The sequence below is a fragment of the Cyclopterus lumpus genome, chromosome 25 (genome assembly GCF_009769545.1).
Source record: "Cyclopterus lumpus isolate fCycLum1 chromosome 25, fCycLum1.pri, whole genome shotgun sequence".
Classification (NCBI taxonomy): domain Eukaryota; kingdom Metazoa; phylum Chordata; class Actinopteri; order Perciformes; family Cyclopteridae; genus Cyclopterus; species Cyclopterus lumpus.
The window spans coordinates 9,577,175-9,594,713 of NC_046990.1; the positions used below are offsets into that span (position 1 = coordinate 9,577,175).

The window sequence follows — 17,539 nt, forward strand, 5'->3', positions numbered from 1 at the left end:
AGCAGGGGGGTGGGGGGGGGTAAAGGAGGGTCTCATTGTTCAGGAATGTTTATCTCCCCCTGCCCGCCTTCATTCAAGGCCGGATTATGCAGCGCCATGGTTCCGAAGCAACCTTTGCCTCCACTTGGAGGGTCTGCGGAGGAAATATTCATTCATACGTAGACGCACGCACAAAACAGGCATTATCCGCCCTGTGAGAAGCCATAAAGGTTGATTGCTCCCTCAAGGCACAGCGAGTAGGTGGAAGTGGAGCCTGCTGCAGCCGGGTTTTGCACCTCGGTCTCACTGGAACCGGTGATGCTCCCAGTGCAAGGCACTCGTCATCATCCTCAACACAACACATTGAAACGGTTTAATCAACTCAGCTGTAGGGGAGGTCTTGCCCTCATGTCAATGGTTCCAAGCCTTGACATTGTGTGTGTGTGTGTGTGTGTGTGTGTGGCTCCCGGGCTTTGCTGTGGAGTGTGACCTGCGGTGGAGCCACTCTCTCTGGTTTAAGCCATTAACTGTAGCAAGACTAGTCTGTCAGTTGAGACCCTGAAACAATTGTAGCCTAATGAGATATTACAGGCGGCACTGTGATGTAATTGTAATGTGGCGATCTGGATCAAATCAAGGGGGACATTAATAGAAAGCAATTCCAGAGTTCTCTCCCACAGCGTTGAGATATTTATCGCTCAGAGTCTTGTTCACAATGCACTGTTCACTGTAGAGAAATGAGTCCGTCAAACGTTCCGTATTTCTCCAACCATAAAGTAAAGCTAATCAAGATGTTTTACAAGGAAATACACAGCAAATAAAGGTTCCATCAGTAGTGTTCAAACATCAAACATCCTAACAACAAACTGATGGATTGCCATGACATTGTGTCCAGTCCTTCATGGTTCCCAGGTGATGTGTCCCAGTGACGTCGGTGATCCCCCGACTATTCCTCTCTTGCCTCCGTGTGTAATCGGCCATTGTGGTTTGGAGGGACGTGAAATTGGGTTCAGCCACTCAACAGGAATTGTAACATTTCCTGACTACGGACTGTATGGACGACCTACAGAAGTTACCTTCAGCCCAATACTAATTTAGATATTCTGGCATCAACTTGTGTGCGTTTCCTTGAATTTGTGAAGAAAAGCGCAAACGGAGAATCCGAAAAACAGCAGAGGAAGTGAAATGAAGTAAATGGAGGCCAAGTTTAAAAACTATATCAACAATTTTTAAAGCGCTCCGTTCTCGCCTGGACTTGCACTTGTGTCTCAATAATGGTAATGTGGCACCCTGGACATGTTAAGGGATAACATTGTTGTCAGAATTGTTGTTTTATATTGTGTTAGTACCTTGCCCATGCCATCCTTATTTTATGGTTATTATAATTTAAAACGCTTTGTGTTCCAATTTAGAACTAACCTGTTTTACCCAACGCAGCTGCAGGGCGATGCTCATGTTCGCCAACAGGTGGCAGTAGCGGGTTTTAGCATGATTGGTGCGGTAATTCTTGTCTAAAAGCAAGCAAGTTAGAACAGCGGCACACAGACAGTTAAGTTGTGACGCAGTTGTTAATAGACTGTCTAGGTGTGTTCACAGGTGAGAGAAGTACACACGCGCCATATGGATTCATGTTTCGCTTGCTTTTGCAGTGCTATGTTGTGATAGTTATTAGCTAAGTGTTTAGGACTGAAAGAGAAGACGGCTAACTAAGGCTAGCGCAATTAGCTAAATGATGCCAATCGCGAGCTAGCGTTTTAGCTAGCGCCATTGTAGCATCAGTAACCTGGCCTGAGAATTGCATTGTCCCATGTAATATTCCATACATGTTGTGTCCAGTGACAGATGTAAGTGTGTGTGTGTGAGTGAGTGAGCATGTATAGTTTCAGGTTGTCTGTTCACAATTAATATAATTCTTGTCTAAAAGCAAGCAAGTTAGACCAGCGGCACACAGACAGTTAAGTTGTGACGCAGTTGTTAATAGACTGTCTTGGTGTGTTCACAGGCAACTGTCATCCTTCCGTGTGCAACAGTAACATCCTGTGAATTCTTCAGCTTACCAGCAGAGCACTTAGCACACTTTAGCTCCAGGATTTATAGAGCTAGCATACTGTAGTTCACCGATGAACAGGCCCCTAATTGCTGCCTGCCTGCCTTCATTGTGTTTGGTGTGTGTGTGTGTGTGTGTGTGTGTGTGTGTGTGTGTGTACGTACGTGGGTATATGAGTGAGATAAAATAAACCACATGGTGCGTGTGTGTGTGTAAGGAAGCAGAACGTTTACTATCTCCTTGTGTGGTTTGGCAGCAGCTCTGTTAGCACGGGGGCGTGCGACGGGCATCCGTCTGGGCGCGAGGCAGGCCTGGCACGCCGCTCGATCCCCCGCAAGGCTGCATGAGGGTGGGATCAGAGCCGGAGTCCGCCAGGCTCCAGACTGGTAGTCTGTGTATGTGTGTGTGCGCTTCGGCTTGTACGTGCACTACTGTGTGTGTAATTAAATGGTAATCGTTTAAATAGCAACCGAATGTTCTCCATTGTTCTGCTTGTCACTTGCAATGCGTTGACCCCTCTGGATGTTTGCTTCTCCAGTCACAACTCTATCACCGAGGCCGCGTGTTCCCTAAACGCCGGGCCATATATTTGAGCTTTGTGGTCGTTGTAATTGCGATGTGCCCATCCGGCCATGCCAAAAGTAACACAATAGCATGCGTATCACCGTGGCCCGATGCCATGCCTCCCCTCTCTTGAACAAGCGAAGCCGAGCCGAGCCGAGCCGGGGGCCTGGTTAGCTCTTGGAAAAATGAAGTTGCCTCTGGAAGTGTTTTGTTTGTCAGATGCCAGTGGAGGAAGTTACTTCCTCAACATGCCAGTGTTTAATGAATCACTCGTAGATAACAAGCAAATGAAACAGGGTCATGTTCCCCACATCAGGGGCTGGGACAGCAGAGGCCTGCGAAATGCAACTGAAGGCGACGGCAACACTGGATGTCTTCGTGTTAGGAGGGTTGACTTATTGAAGTTGATATATTCTTTCACGAGTAGATCCGGGAGATTTGTTGAGACATTTTTTTTTTATCAGCACCTCTGAGTGTGTACAACATGCTGCTATTTAAACTCATTGAAGCCGCTGTTGCTTTATCAAACACTCACTTCCCTGCAGCAATGGGCTTGCATCACTCCCTGGGTGATGCTGGGAAGGGTTATAGGAAACTCCAGAGGAATGGGATGTCCTATTGTCAGGTTGTAGGATTAAAGTCAAGGTTGGGGCCCAGTGTCTGTTGCAATATGAAATCAACCAGGAACCATTATTTTCTACAGGAAGAATATACAGTTCCATGTGAAGAAGTTGCTGCGCGCGTTTTGAAATATACGGTGTGCTCATGTGCGATTTATAAAAGATATATTAAAAGAAAATGCATACATTTTCCTTTTGAGAGACATGGAAGAACCTTCCTATATTTTACAGTTTAAACATGCTGACAATATAGCACAACCTGGGCCCTGGACTGACTCTACCTGTGTTAACTAACGTAGAAAAATGTGTACAAGTTTATTTCTAAAATGTATTGAATGAGGGCCCAAAACCAGGATTACACAGATCCAGGATGAGATGGGAATTAGACTCAAACATCCGCTGTATAGTCCAACCGATCCAACCATTCACGGATCATTCTTTCTGTTTGCCGACGTCGATGTCATCATTTAAGGTACTCGGGTCAGAAGGGCTTCGAGAGCAGCAGGCAAGGGATTTGGGTTATTTTGCAATATGTTTGGAAAAACTGAAGTTACTCAAGAATCAAAGGGACCCTAACTTTAATTGTCATGTAAAATGTCATGTAAAAATTAATGTATGACAAAAGTTCAACAAAGTCCACACCCCACAGGTTACATTTGTTCTACTAATGCCAAGAATTCATAGTTACTTCTTTCATCAGTTAGTAAAAAAACAAAAACATTATTGATTTATGTATATTCATGTTTATTTGAGGTATAATTGAAAGTTTGGCTGATTGTCGGACACCTTTAAACAATTGCAAAGAAAGAGGGAACAACATCGCTCCACACATATCATTTCGAAATGAACTCAGATACAGAAGAAATGTTTCATGTAAAAATTAATGTATGACAAAAGTTCAACAAAGTCCGCACCCCACAGGTTACATTTCTTCTACTAATGCCAATAATTCATAGTTATTTCTTTCAACAGTTAGTAGAAATATAAAAATATAAAAAAACATTATTGATTTATGTATATACACAGATGTGTGTGGAAGTCATACACTTCATAAATCATGATTCATTCTGCATCAAGTCAGTTTCCGTTGCTCGCATTTTCTTTTGATCAATTACGTATACGCGTGCTGTATGATCGAGCTTCTTAAGAAGTAAGACAACAAAAAGTCATAATTCATTTAATGTAACAACTGTGGCAGACAAACAAAAACAGAATTTCCCAGTCGCAGGCTCACGTAGGGATGCTGCGAATAGGGAGTGTGGCAAGTGCTGTCAGAGATGATGCAACAGTGGTCCAAGTGAGTACAAATACCAGCACATTGTTTTTTTTTTGAACTCACTTTTTTTTAATTTAGTTTTCAACAACAAACAATATGTATTTTCATACAGTCGCTTCCTGGCAATTTTTCAGTTGTATGTCTTGGTTCACATGATATTCAGGTACAGTGTACAAGACATAAAGAACAACAAACATCAAAGGTGATCATTCCAAGAATGAAAAGAAGAGGAGAAATGAGGATAATGAAAAGATTGCATAAAATAGAAATTAAATACAAATGATACAAATGAAATAAAATAATTAATTTGAATAATGATTGTCCACTCCTGAGTGTATGTGCTATATATGTTTTTCATAGAGGATTGTGTGTGTGTGCCCAGAGACAGTTAACAAGAGCAGTTCAAACAGAGGGCCGAGCAACATTCAGTAATAACAATCATTGTAGTAACAATGCTGCGACAGGACCCCATCGTTTGGTAAAGATAGGCTTCTGGAGCTTTAATGAATATGTGATTTGCTCCATTTGATAGATGTCCCAAACTTTTTGGATCCATTAGTCGTATGTTGGGGGATCCGGTTTTAACCATCTGATGGTTATACCCTTCAATGCTGCTGTGAGTAATATGTTTAGGAGGTATTTTTTGGCCCTCCCATCCATGCCTTCAGGTATCGCTCCCAATAGTGCTACTGTGGGGTCTTGTTGGATGTCCTGTTGGAAGATTTCTTTGAGGGCATCAAAGACTTCTCTCCAGTATGTATTTAATTTAGGGCATAGCCAGAATATATGTGTATGATTGGCAGCGCTTCCACAGTTCCGCCAACACAAGTTGGAATGTGTTGGGCCCATCTTAGCTACTATTTCTGGTGTTCTGAAGAATCTGGTGATTATTTTCCATTTAAATTCTCTCCAGGTGTTTGAGTTTGTAACTAGGTGTGCCTCTGTGCACATTTCCTCCCAGTTATTCTGTGGAATGATCGTGTTCATTTCCGCTTCCCATCTCTGCTTTATCTGTTGGGAATTATGTAGATTCATAGATAGAAATATGCTATATAATTTACTTATTGTTTTCTTATCTTCATTCCCCATCTGTATCTCGATTAAAAACCTTTCTAGGGGTGTACGTTTCACAAGCTTTCCCCACTCTTTGTGTGTTGTTAGAAAAGTTCTTAATTGTAGGTACCTGTAGAAATCGGTTTTGGGAAGATCAAAATCTTTTTTCAGCTGCTCGAATGTCTTGAGGTTATCCTCATTAAATAACTGGTGCAGGTGAGCCAGTCCCATGTCTGACCACTTTCTAAAGCCCGTATCCAGATTGTTGGGTGTGAAGGTCTTCATAGATCCGATGCTCGTTAGTAATGAAATACATTTTGGAAGCCCAAAAGCTGTCTGTATTTTGTTCCAGATTTTAAGAGTAATCCTAGTCCACTCTGCCACTTCTTTTACGGGCGCATCTGAAAAAGGCAAGACTTGTAAGGGCTCTGGGCATATGTTTTTCTCAATATTAAGCCAGCGAGTGTATGTGCCATTCTGAATCCACACTATCAGAGGTTTCATTTGTGCAGCCCAGAACAAATATTTTAAGTTTGGGAGTTTAAGGCCTCCATTTAGTTTAGAGAGCTGTAATGTTTTAAGTCTAATTCTAGGACGCTTTTTTTGCCAGATAAATTTAGAAATGATTTTATCCAGGTTATCAAAACTAGATTTTGGAATTTCTATAGGTAGCATCTGAAATAAGTAGAGGAGTCTGGGCAGGACATTCATGCGAATACTTTCAACACGACCAAGCAGGGACAAAGGGAGCGTAGACCATTGTTCCAGGTCACTGTCAATGCACCGAATCATTCTACTATAATTGGCCTCATATAACTTCTGTAGCGATGAGGGGATGTATATACCAAGGTACTTTATACCGTCATTTGGCCATTTAAATCCACTTTGGAGTTTTACATTTCTTGAGATGTTTCCATTGATATCCATAGCCTCTGTTTTTTCCACATTTACCTTATATCCAGAGTAGTATCCATACTGTGAGATGAGTTCCTTTTAGATGTGGTATTGTTGATGCAGGTTGCGTCAGATATAATAATACATCATCAGCATACAGGGATATTTTATGATCCTCTTTATGTATTACAGTTCCTTTTATTTTATCATCATCTCTGATAAGCTGGGCTAGGGGTTCGATACTAATTGCAAACAGCAGGGGGGATAAAGGGCAGCCTTGTCTGCAGCCGCGTTCCAATGTGAATCTTTGTGATCTATATCCATTCACTTTAACAGCTGCTTGTGGTGACGAATATAGTGTTTGTATCCAATTCAAGAAGTTGGGGCCAAATTTGAATCTTTTTAGTGTTTGAAATAGATAATGCCACGATACCCGGTCAAATGCTTTTTGAGCATCTAGAGACAAAATCATAGCTTCTACTTTCTCTTCTTTTTGATGGGATATTATGTTTAATAAGCGTCGTAAATTATCACCATAGTATCTTCCAGTGATAAATCCCGTCTGATCAGGATGGATGATTTTAGTGATTATATGATTGACTCTTCTTGCTAGGATTGCTGTTAGAATGCGCAGGTCCCCATTCAGCAGTGATATTGGTCTATATGATTGGCACTCTGTGGGGTCTTTTCCTTCTTTATGAATTACCACTATAGTTGCCTCAGCCCAAGATGGTGCCATGGTTTTAGATTCTAATGCATGGTGGTATGCTTTCAGCAACAGTGGTGATAACATATCCTTGAAGGTTTTATAAAATTCATTAATATATCCGTCCGGTCCTGGGCTTTTATTATTTTTGAGTGTTGAGATCACCTGTTTGATCTCCCATTCCTCAATAGGCTTCTCTAATTCCTTGGCTGCTGATTCTGTCAGTTCTGTTAATTTTATAGGATTTAAGAACTCTGTAAGTTTTGCATTATCAGAGCAGGTATCTGTATTTTTGTATAAAGATTTGTAAAACTCTGCGAAGGATTCTGCTATTTTATCTGGTTTTGTAACAAAAGTTTCTTTTGATTTAATTTTCTGTACTGTATTAGATGATTGTTTTTTTCTTAATCCAAATGCTAGTAATCTGCTTGCTTTGTTACCGTGTTCATAGTATCTTTGGTTCGTGAATCTTAAACTTCCCTCAATTTTATCTGATAGTAGGCTGTTGAGCTCTCTTCGGGTTGACTTGAGGTAATTTAGGAGATTGGCTGATGCAGATTGTTTATGTTTATGTTCTAAGTCTTTTATTTTATCTTCCAATTCTTTCTGTTTGGACTCTTTTCCTCTTCTCTTAGCAGAGGTGAATGAAATAATACGTCCTCTGATGTATGCTTTGGCACAATCCCAGAGTATAAGAGGTGTTGTTTCCTCCAAGGTATTGATATCCAAGTATTCCTTGAGTTCTGCTGTAATAAAGGAGGTAAATGCTTTATCATTAAGGAGAGATGCATTAAGTCTCCATTGTTTAGAGGTTGGTCTTTGGCCTATGTCCCATTTTAATGCCACGGGTGCGTGGTCGGATATAGTTATAGGAAGAATCTCAATGTCCACTATCCTATGTAGCTCTGCTTTCATGGTAAAGAAATAATCGATCCGTGAATAGGATGTATGTCTGTTTGAGTAGAACGTGAAATCCCTGCCTCTCGGGAACTTGCTTCTCCATATATCTACAAGGCCTGCCTCCTGGGATTGGTATTTGAGCATTCTACTCATTCTAGAGAGCGGAGTTTTAGAGGCAGGTTGTCGGTCCATTAGTTGTGACATTACACAATTGAGGTCTCCTCCCATCAGTAGCAGCCCTGTACTATATTGTAGGATCTTATTGAACAATGTCCTGATAAAGCCAGGCTCGTCTTCGTTAGGTGCATATACATTAATGAGGGATACTTCTGTGCCATCAATTAATCCGTTAACTAAGATATATCTCCCCTCTGTGTCTTTGTGTACTAGTGTTTGTGTGAAATTAATTTGTCTGTGTATGAGTATGGATACTCCCTTTTTTCTCCCCGATCGGTGTGAGGAGTAATATACTTTATCTGCCCAGGACCGTCTCAACTTTTCATGTTCAGCATCAGATAGATGTGTTTCCTGGAGGAATGCAATGTGGCAGTTGGCTTGTTTCATCTGATGTAGAATTTTCTTTCTCTTAACAGGGCTATGAAGGCCTTTGACATTGTAACTTATCACTTTTAGCGGGTCCATTGTGTGAAGTATTCAATTTTCATATTTTGGGAGTTTGTGTAGAGAGATGGGAAGCGGAGGCAAACAGCCAGCACATGGGCCATGTATCTTGTTATGTGGAGTGTGGAGAGTTGGACTAGATAATGAAACCAATAGGGATGGGGTAGAAGAGGGTATTTAAGAAAAATGGATGATGAGCTTGTTGTTCTAATAAACAATGTAGGATCCCCAGGGAACAGTGGGATCAGAACAAGGGGAACGCAACAGTCTGGACTGCTGTTAACTAACATTAGCAACAGTCCGGTGGGACCTAGTCCCTTAGCCACTAAGGGCAAGCAGCAACGGTGCACAGTCGAGATAGAAATGACTATGCTATGGGTGTGCTAAGATAAGGAATAGAGAAAGTAAGAAGAAAAAGAAAAGTCGACACAGAAAAGGACAGTGTCGAGTAATGGCCATTCAGGCCCCTGCAGTTCTTGGCATACATGTGTAAAGTCAAACAGCTCCTTGTGGTGCAGTAGTGCTTGGTTGCACACAGAGCTAAAGGCGTACCAGTATTCTCCTCTTATGGAAGCTGCCAGTGAGCAAGTAAAGTAGAGTGATACAAACAATATGAATAGAAATAACGGGCACATTATAAGGGTTTGTTTCCTTGTAATGGAGACGGGTATATACAAAAATATTAACTGAGACACATTTTTCCTTTTCTCTTCTCAGGTGTGATTCGAGTAATGTTTTGAAAATATATATATTTGAATATAAAATAAAGTAGAAAATAATGATGTGCCAGTATGTGAAATTGCAGAACTCACTGGTCAGTCCTTACTGTAGTTAACAGTACTGATGGGGATACATTTAGTCTGCGGCCTCAGTAGATGGAATGACTTTCTTCCGGACATACTCCATGGCTTTGCCGGGATCCAGAAACTCCTCGTCTTCGTTGTTGTGCGAAATCCGGAGTCTTGCCGGGTACAGTAGGCCGTAGCGGACTCCTTTCCTTCCTCGCAGGGTCCTCCGTATGTCCGTGAACGCGGCTCTGGCTTTAGCAACGCTGGGTGTGTAGTCTGGGAAGATAGAGATCCGGTTCCCGTTGTAGACCAGCGGCGCTCTCTCGGGCTCTCCTTAGGATCTCTGCGGCATCTCCGTCATTGTGTACTTTAGCGATGATCACTCGTGGTTTCTCCCGGTCTCCTGGTTTCCTGGTGGCGGCTGTGCGGTGCGATCGGTCGATCTTTATGTCCCGGTCCAGCTGCAGGACTTCTTTAATAACTTTGGCAACTGTGTTAGGGGAGCTGGAATCCGGTTGTTCTTGAATGCCGGCTATTCGGATATTACACCGTCTCATTCTCCCCTCCATATCCTCGCATCGGTCTGTTAGAGTTGTGACCTGTCTTTGAAGGCTGGTTATCGTAACTTCTTGTGCGGCCACCTCGTCGGACCATGTTGATAAGCCGCCCTTCACGTCTTGTATGTCGGCTTTCATGTGGTCTACTTCTGTTTGGATAGCGGTCGTGTTTTTAGAAATTTCGGACCGCACCGCTTGTAATTCAGACTTGAGTGAATTGAAATCTTCTGCTAGCGCACTTTTGAGTTCCCCTCATAATTTTGGAAATCTCTCCCTTCAGGGAAGATAAGATGTCCGCTTTCATCCGTTCGGTCATACCTGGGCTTTCACTGCGGGTGGGAGAGGGTTGGTCCGGGTCACCTGGTCGGATCTGCCTCGTGGTTCTTGTAGGCCGTGATGAGCTACCGTCGGATTTATATTTGTATTTTTGAAGCTTTTCCGCCATTCAAAAATGATGTAGCTTGCATAAGTCAGCTGTTGGCCCCTTTGTGATGTCCTCGGTGAGCTTTGAGGCTGGTATTCTTGAAATAGTAGCTGTTTTTATGTAAAATATTGTCGGTTCTGCAGGAGCACTGAAATTAGCGTCTTACTCCATATCTTGCTCACTAGTGCCCCAATACCAGCACATTTGACACATTCAGGCATCCGACAGGAGAACTCAGAGGAGCTGACGAGAGTCACCAAACGATCTGAAGAAACACGACTTGAGTAGACACCTGAAACCAGTCCGACCGTGCAGAGATGAAGACATTCCCCGTTGCTGTTGCAGTGGCCGTCGTGCTCACCTTCATTTGTGTTCAGCAGAGCTCTGCCGTCCCAGCCGCTGAGGTAGGGGACTTGACTCGTACTCATTTAATTCACTCATCGTCTATAAATGTTTTGTCCAGATCCTAAAATGTGGCTCCTTGTTGTCAACGTCTACGACTCATCAACAGGTGCGGGAGCCGGGGGAGCCGATGAGCGTTGACAACCCAGCTGCTGACCACGAGGAGACGTCCCTGGACTCATGGATGGTACGTGTTCACTTGGCTGAATGAATGTGGCCCAAGACAATGAGCTCATTTAGGTGTGAGTGGATGCCCTGATGCTCCCCTGAAGGAGGGAGAAACAACAGAGGGGAGGGATGATGCCGGAGAGGCGACACGTCTCTCATCTGTCTTTTTGACCCCCACACAGATGCCGTACAACAACAGAGAGAAGCGCGGCGTCAGGTGCAAATTATGCTGCAACTGCTGCACCCGCGGGGTCTGCGGATTGTGCTGCAGATTCTGAGGTGTCCTGCTCCAACATCCACCAACGGTGTCTTCGAGAAAATGCAACAGTTTGATTTGTATTCGTGCAATTTGAAAGTGTTCAGGCTGTTTCTGGATGTAAATCATTATTGGTCAGTGAAGGCGTCTGTATCATCCTTGTGTTCTGATAAATATCTATTAAAAGTGATTGAGCAATACCTTTTTTATTGTCATTCATCCTCTTTCTTCTAAAATATCTGTCCCTCATTTGGCACACAACACACTCAACATTTCTTTTGCAACACAAAATACCACATTGAACTGTAGACACTCACTCAGTCGTCTTAGTTAAGAAGCAGAAACCAGCAGACAAGTTGGGGTGAAGACTAAAACGCTGACTTCCGTTCCAGCGGCGCTTCCACCCAAGTCAAAACACTAACACGTGAAGATTAAATATGATTCAGTATAGATTCGGAGATGTTCTTAATGCATTATAATTGTATTCATCAATTCACCAGATTTATTCACCCTCTGGATGTTTGCTTCTCCAGTCACAACTCTATCACCGAGGCCGCGTGTTCCCTAAACGCCGGGCCATATATTTGAGCTTTGTGGTCGTTGTAATTGCGATGTGCCCATCCGGCCATGCCAAAAGTAACACAATAGCATGCGTATCACCGTGGCCCGATGCCATGCCTCCCCTCTCTTGAACAAGCGAAGCCGAGCCGAGCCGAGCCGGGGGCCTGGTTAGCTCTTGGAAAAATGAAGTTGCCTCTGGAAGTGTTTTGTTTGTCAGATGCCAGTGGAGGAAGTTACTTCCTTAACATGCCAGTGTTTAATGAATCACTCGTAGATAACAAGCAAATGAAACAGGGTCATGTTCCCCACATCAGGGGCTGGGACAGCAGAGGCCTGCGAAATGCAACTGAAGGCGACGGCAACACTGGATGTCTTCGTGTTAGGAGGGTTGACTTATTGAAGTTGATATATTCTTTCACGAGTAGATCCGGGAGATTTGTTGAGACATTTTTTTTTTATCAGCACCTCTGAGTGTGTACAACATGCTGCTATTTAAACTCATTGAAGCCGCTGTTGCTTTATCAAACACTCACTTCCCTGCAGCAATGGGCTTGCATCACTCCCTGGGTGATGCTGGGAAGGGTTATAGGAAACTCCAGAGGAATGGGATGTCCTATTGTCAGGTTGTAGGATTAAAGTCAAGGTTGGGGCCCAGTGTCTGTTGCAATATGAAATCAACCAGGAACCATTATTTTCTACAGGAAGAATATACAGTTCCATGTGAAGAAGTTGCTGCGCGCGTTTTGAAATATACGGTGTGCTCATGTGCGATTTATAAAAGATATATTAAAAGAAAATGCATACATTTTCCTTTTGAGAGACATGGAAGAACCTTCCTATATTTTACAGTTTAAACATTCTGACAATATAGCACAACCTGGGCCCTGGAATGACTCTACCTGTGTTAACTAACGTAGAAAAATGTGTACAAGTTTATTTCTAAAATGTATTGATTGAGGGCCCAAAACCAGGATTACACAGATCCAGGATGAGATGGGAATTAGACTCAAACATCCGCTGTATAGTCCAACCGATCCAACCATTCACGGATCATTCTTTCTGTTTGCCGACGTCGATGTCATCATTTAAGGTACTCGGGTCAGAAGGGCTTCGAGAGCAGCAGGCAAGGGATTTGGGTTATTTTGCAATATGTTTGGAAAAACTGAAGTTACTCAAGAATCAAAGGGACCCTAACTTTAATTGTCATGTAAAATGTCATGTAAAAATTAATGTATGACAAAAGTTCAACAAAGTCCACACCCCACAGGTTACATTTGTTCTACTAATGCCAAGAATTCATAGTTACTTCTTTCATCAGTTAGTAAAAAAAAAAAAACATTATTGATTTATGTATATTCATGTTTATTTGAGGTATAATTGAAAGTTTGGCTGATTGTCGGACACCTTTAAACAATTGCAAAGAAAGAGGGAACAACATCGCTCCACACATATCATTTCGAAATGAACTCAGATACAGAAGAAATGTTTCATGTAAAAATTAATGTATGACAAAAGTTCAACAAAGTCCACACCCCACAGGTTACATTTGTTCTACTAATGCCAATAATTCGTAGTTATTTCTTTCAACAGTTAGTAGAAATATAAAAAAACATTATTGATTTATGTATATACACAGATGTGTATGGAAGTCATACGCTTCATAAATCATGATTCATTCTGCATCAAGTCAGTTTCCGTTGCTCGCATTTTCTTTTGATCAATTACGTATACGCGTGCTGTATGATCGAGCTTCTTAAGAAGTAAGACAACAAAAAGTCATAATTCATTTAATGTAACAACTGTGGCAGACAAACAAAAACAGAATTTCCCAGTCTTCAGGAATTTCCCAGTCGCAGGCTCACGTAGGGATGCTGGGAATAGGGAGTGTGGCAAGTGCTGTCAGAGATGATGCAACAGTGGTCCAAGTGAGTACAAATACCAGCACATTTGACACATTCAGGCATCCGACAGGAGAACTCAGAGGAGCTGACGAGAGTCACCAAACGATCTGAAGAAACACGACTTGAGTAGACACCTGAAAACCAGTCCGACCGTGCAGAGATGAAGACATTCCCCGTTGCTGTTGCAGTGGCCGTCGTGCTCACCTTCATTTGTGTTCAGCAGAGCTCTGCCGTCCCAGCCGCTGAGGTAGGGGACTTGACTCGTACCCATTTAATTCACTCATCGTCTATAAATGTTTTGTCCAGATCCTAAAATGTGGCTCCTTGTTGTCAACGTCTACGACTCATCAACAGGTGCGGGAGCCGGGGGAGCCGATGAGCGTTGACAACCCAGCTGCTGACCACGAGGAGACGTCCCTGGACTCATGGATGGTACGTGTTCACTTGGCTGAATGAATGTGGCCCAAGACAATGAGCTCATTTAGGTGTGAGTGGATGCCCTGATGCTCCCCTGAAGGAGGGAGAAACAACAGAGGGGAGGGATGATGCCGGAGAGGCGACACGTCTCTCATCTGTCTTTTTGACCCCCACACAGATGCCGTACAACAACAGAGAGAAGCGCGGCGTCAGGTGCAAATTCTGCTGCAACTGCTGCACCCGCGGGGTCTGCGGACTGTGCTGCAGATTCTGAGGAGTCCTGCTCCAACATCCACCAACGGTGTCTTCGAGAAAATGCAACAGTTTGATTTGTATTCGTGCAATTTGAAAAAGTGTTCAGGCTGTTTCTGGATGTAAATCATTATTGGTCAGTGAAGGCGTCTGTATCATCCTTGTGTTCTGATAAATATCTATTAAAAGTGATTGAGCAATACCTCAAAACTCAGTGTTTCATTTGGCTGCAGTAACATGGGGTTGATGATGAATAAATACCACACGTGAAGAACAAATATGATTCAGTATAGATTAGGAGATGTTCTTAAAAGTCAAACATCAGCTGTATAGTCCAACCATTCATGTTTCTGTTTGCCTACGTCGATGTTATCATTTATGGTCCTCGGGTCAGAAGGGCTTTGAGAGGATTTAGGTTATTTCGCAATATGTTTGGAAAGACTGAAGTTACTCAAGAATCAAAAGGGACCCTAACTTTAATTGCACAGTGACTCTTTTATTTGTTGGATTGGGGGAGGGTTTTACAAACTGTGACTATTTTATTTTTCTAAATATTTGAACAACAATAAGTTAAGAAAGAAAAAATACAGAAGTAGATGAAATCAAATTAAGTAAATAAAAGAATTAAGTAAATAGATAATCCCCCCCCCCCCAAAAAAAAAACCAAGACAGACAAAAGGTTGGTGCATAGGGTGTCATGGCACAAAGAGATTGCATTGTAATTCAGAGCTCCAAATAGTTACTTTCCTATGGTGCTGTTAGTGTTGTACCCATGTACTCAAAATAAGGCTGCAAGATTCTCCAAGATAAATGATATTTCTTTCTGAGACTATATGTAATCTTTTCAAGAGGAATACAACCGTTCATTTCCACAAACCATCTGTCTATGAGAGATTTCCAGGTCATTGCTATACATTTCCTGGCCACACATAAAGCAATTTCTCCAAGTTTAATTTGGAGCGTCGTTAAAGACCGGTTGAAAGTCGTGAAGTTTACCAGTAAACATAGCTCACGATCCAATGGAAAGGTAACCCCTGTGATCTTAGTAAGGCATTACAGAAGTCATACCAAAAGGACTTCTCCTTTGTGCAAAGCCCGTTACAGTGTAGAAAGGAGCCAACCTCTATATACCACATCTGAAACACATTTCAGCTTTGTATACATGGAGCTTCTATGGGGCGAGGTACAGTTGATGAATACAATTATAATGCATTAAGGACATCTCCGAATCTATACTGAATCATTTTTAATCTTCACGTGTTAGTGTTTTGACTTGGGTGGAAGCGCCGCTGGAACGGAAGTCAGCGTTTTAGTCTTCACCCCAACTTGTCTGCTGGTTTCTGCTTCTTAACTAAGACGACTGAGTGAGTGTCTACAGTTCAATGTGGTATTTTGTGACACTGCAATCCGTCTAAGTGTTGCAAAAGAAATGTTGAGTGTGTTGTGTGCCAAATGAGGGACAGATATTTTAGAAGAAAGAGGATGAATGACAATAAAAAAGGTATTGCTCAATCACTTTTAATAGACATTTAGCAGAACACGAGGATGATACAGACGCCTTCACTGACCAATAATGATTTACATCCAGAAATACAAATCAAAATGTTGCATTTTCTCGAAGACTCCGTTGGTGGATGTTGGAGCAGGACTCCTCAGAATTTGCAGCACAATCCGCAGACCCCGCGGTTGCAGCAGTTGCAGCAGAATTTGCACTTGACGCCGCGCTTCTCTCTGTTGTTGTACGGCATCTGTGTGGGGGTCAAAAAGACAGATGAGAGACGTGTCGCCTCTCCGGCATCATCCCTCCCCTCTGTTGTTTCTCCCTCCTTCAGGGGAGCATCAGGGCATCCACTCACACCTAAATGAGCTCATTGTCTTGGGCCACATTCATTCAGCCAAGTGAACACGTACCATCCATGAGTCCAGGGACGTCTCCTCGTGGTCAGCAGCTGGGTTGTCAACGCTCATCGGCTCCCCCGGCTCCCGCACCTGTTGATGAGTCGTAGACGTTGACAACAAGGAGCCACATTTTAGGATCTGGACAAAACATTTATAGACGATGAGTGAATTAAATGGGTACGAGTCAAGTCCCCTACCTCAGCGGCTGGGACGGCAGAGCTCTGCTGAACACAAATGAAGGTGAGCACGACGGCCACTGCAACAGCAACGGGGAATGTCTTCATCTCTGCACGGTCGGACTGGTTTTCAGGTGTCTACTCAAGTCGTGTTTCTTCAGATCGTTTGGTGACTCTCGTCAGCTCCTCTGAGTTCTCCTGTCGGATGCCTGAATGTGTCAAATGTGCTGGTATTTGTACTCACTTGGACCACTGTTGCATCATCTCTGACAGCACTTGCCACACTCCCTATTCCCAGCATCCCTACGTGAGCCTGCGACTGGGAAATTCCTGAAGACTGGGAAATTCCTGAAGACTGGGAAATTCTGTTTTTGTTTGTCTGCCACAGTTGTTACATTAAATGAATTATTACTTTTTGTTGTCTTACTTCTTAAGAAGCTCGATCATTTTTTTTTACTAACTGTTGAAAGAAATAACTGAATTCTTGGCATTAGTAGAACAAATGTAACCTGTGGGGTGCGGACTTTGTTGAACTTTTGTCATACATTAATTTTGACATGAAAAGACGTTACTAAAGCTTCTGTACGTCGTCATGTTAGCAGAAAGTGTGCAAAATCCCCCCCTTTTTTTATTGAATACATTTTTTTTTAAATTTGAATTGTGTAGTCAGATTCTAAACAGAAAACATAGCAGACTCTATGGTTTCCTACACACTCGGAGCTCGAAGCATCTCTCTGGCACATGCAGTATAATTAAGAAGCATAGTTGAACGACCTCAATAGTTTCCAATATCCATTGCAATAACCAAAATCCCCTTCCATCTCATCATTTGATAACCCCGATGACCACAGCGTCAGTGTCAACAACCACAAATGGCTCCAGAAGTGCTGGAATCAGCCCGTATTTCGTTAAGTACTACCTCGTCTTATCTTTCTATGGCACATTAGGTCGAGTCATGATGGACCAACTTGCAAAATTAAGTCTAAACGGTGCAATCATGTGAACATAATAACATTATTCATGTCAGATGTTAAGAGAAAGTGAAGGATGTTTTTTTGACTGTTAACCGTGTGAGAGC

General features: G+C 42.6%; 3 protein-coding genes across 4 annotated transcripts; 2 read left to right on the forward strand and 1 right to left on the reverse strand.

The window, feature by feature from the left end:
* Positions 1-1,520: 1,520 nt before the first annotated feature.
* Positions 1,521-11,451, forward strand: LOC117728251 (hepcidin-like). 2 transcript variants are annotated; one of them, XM_034529059.1, is made up of 4 exons: positions 1,521-1,575; positions 10,658-10,833; positions 10,941-11,018; positions 11,182-11,451. In XM_034529059.1, the coding sequence occupies exons 2-4, from the start codon at positions 10,747-10,749 to the stop codon at positions 11,275-11,277; spliced, it is 261 nt and encodes an 86-aa protein (XP_034384950.1). In that variant the 5' UTR covers positions 1,521-1,575; positions 10,658-10,746; the 3' UTR covers positions 11,278-11,451. The 2 variants fall into 2 exon arrangements, with proteins under 2 accessions (XP_034384950.1, XP_034384949.1); XM_034529058.1 differs by having other exon boundaries at positions 1,522-1,575; positions 10,647-10,833; positions 11,182-11,348.
* A 2,088-nt stretch (positions 11,452-13,539) lies between these two features.
* LOC117728096 (hepcidin-like) lies at positions 13,540-14,592 on the forward strand. Its single transcript, XM_034528814.1, has 3 exons — positions 13,540-13,964; positions 14,072-14,149; positions 14,313-14,592. The coding sequence occupies exons 1-3, from the start codon at positions 13,878-13,880 to the stop codon at positions 14,406-14,408; spliced, it is 261 nt and encodes an 86-aa protein (XP_034384705.1). The 5' UTR covers positions 13,540-13,877; the 3' UTR covers positions 14,409-14,592.
* Positions 14,593-15,892: 1,300 nt separating this feature from the next.
* On the reverse strand, positions 15,893-16,711 carry LOC117728128 (hepcidin-like). Its single transcript, XM_034528872.1, has 3 exons — positions 16,483-16,711; positions 16,298-16,375; positions 15,893-16,134 (listed from the first exon to the last, which is right to left on the reverse strand). The coding sequence occupies exons 1-3, from the start codon at positions 16,567-16,569 to the stop codon at positions 16,039-16,041; spliced, it is 261 nt and encodes an 86-aa protein (XP_034384763.1). The 5' UTR covers positions 16,570-16,711; the 3' UTR covers positions 15,893-16,038.
* Positions 16,712-17,539: the final 828 nt, after the last annotated feature.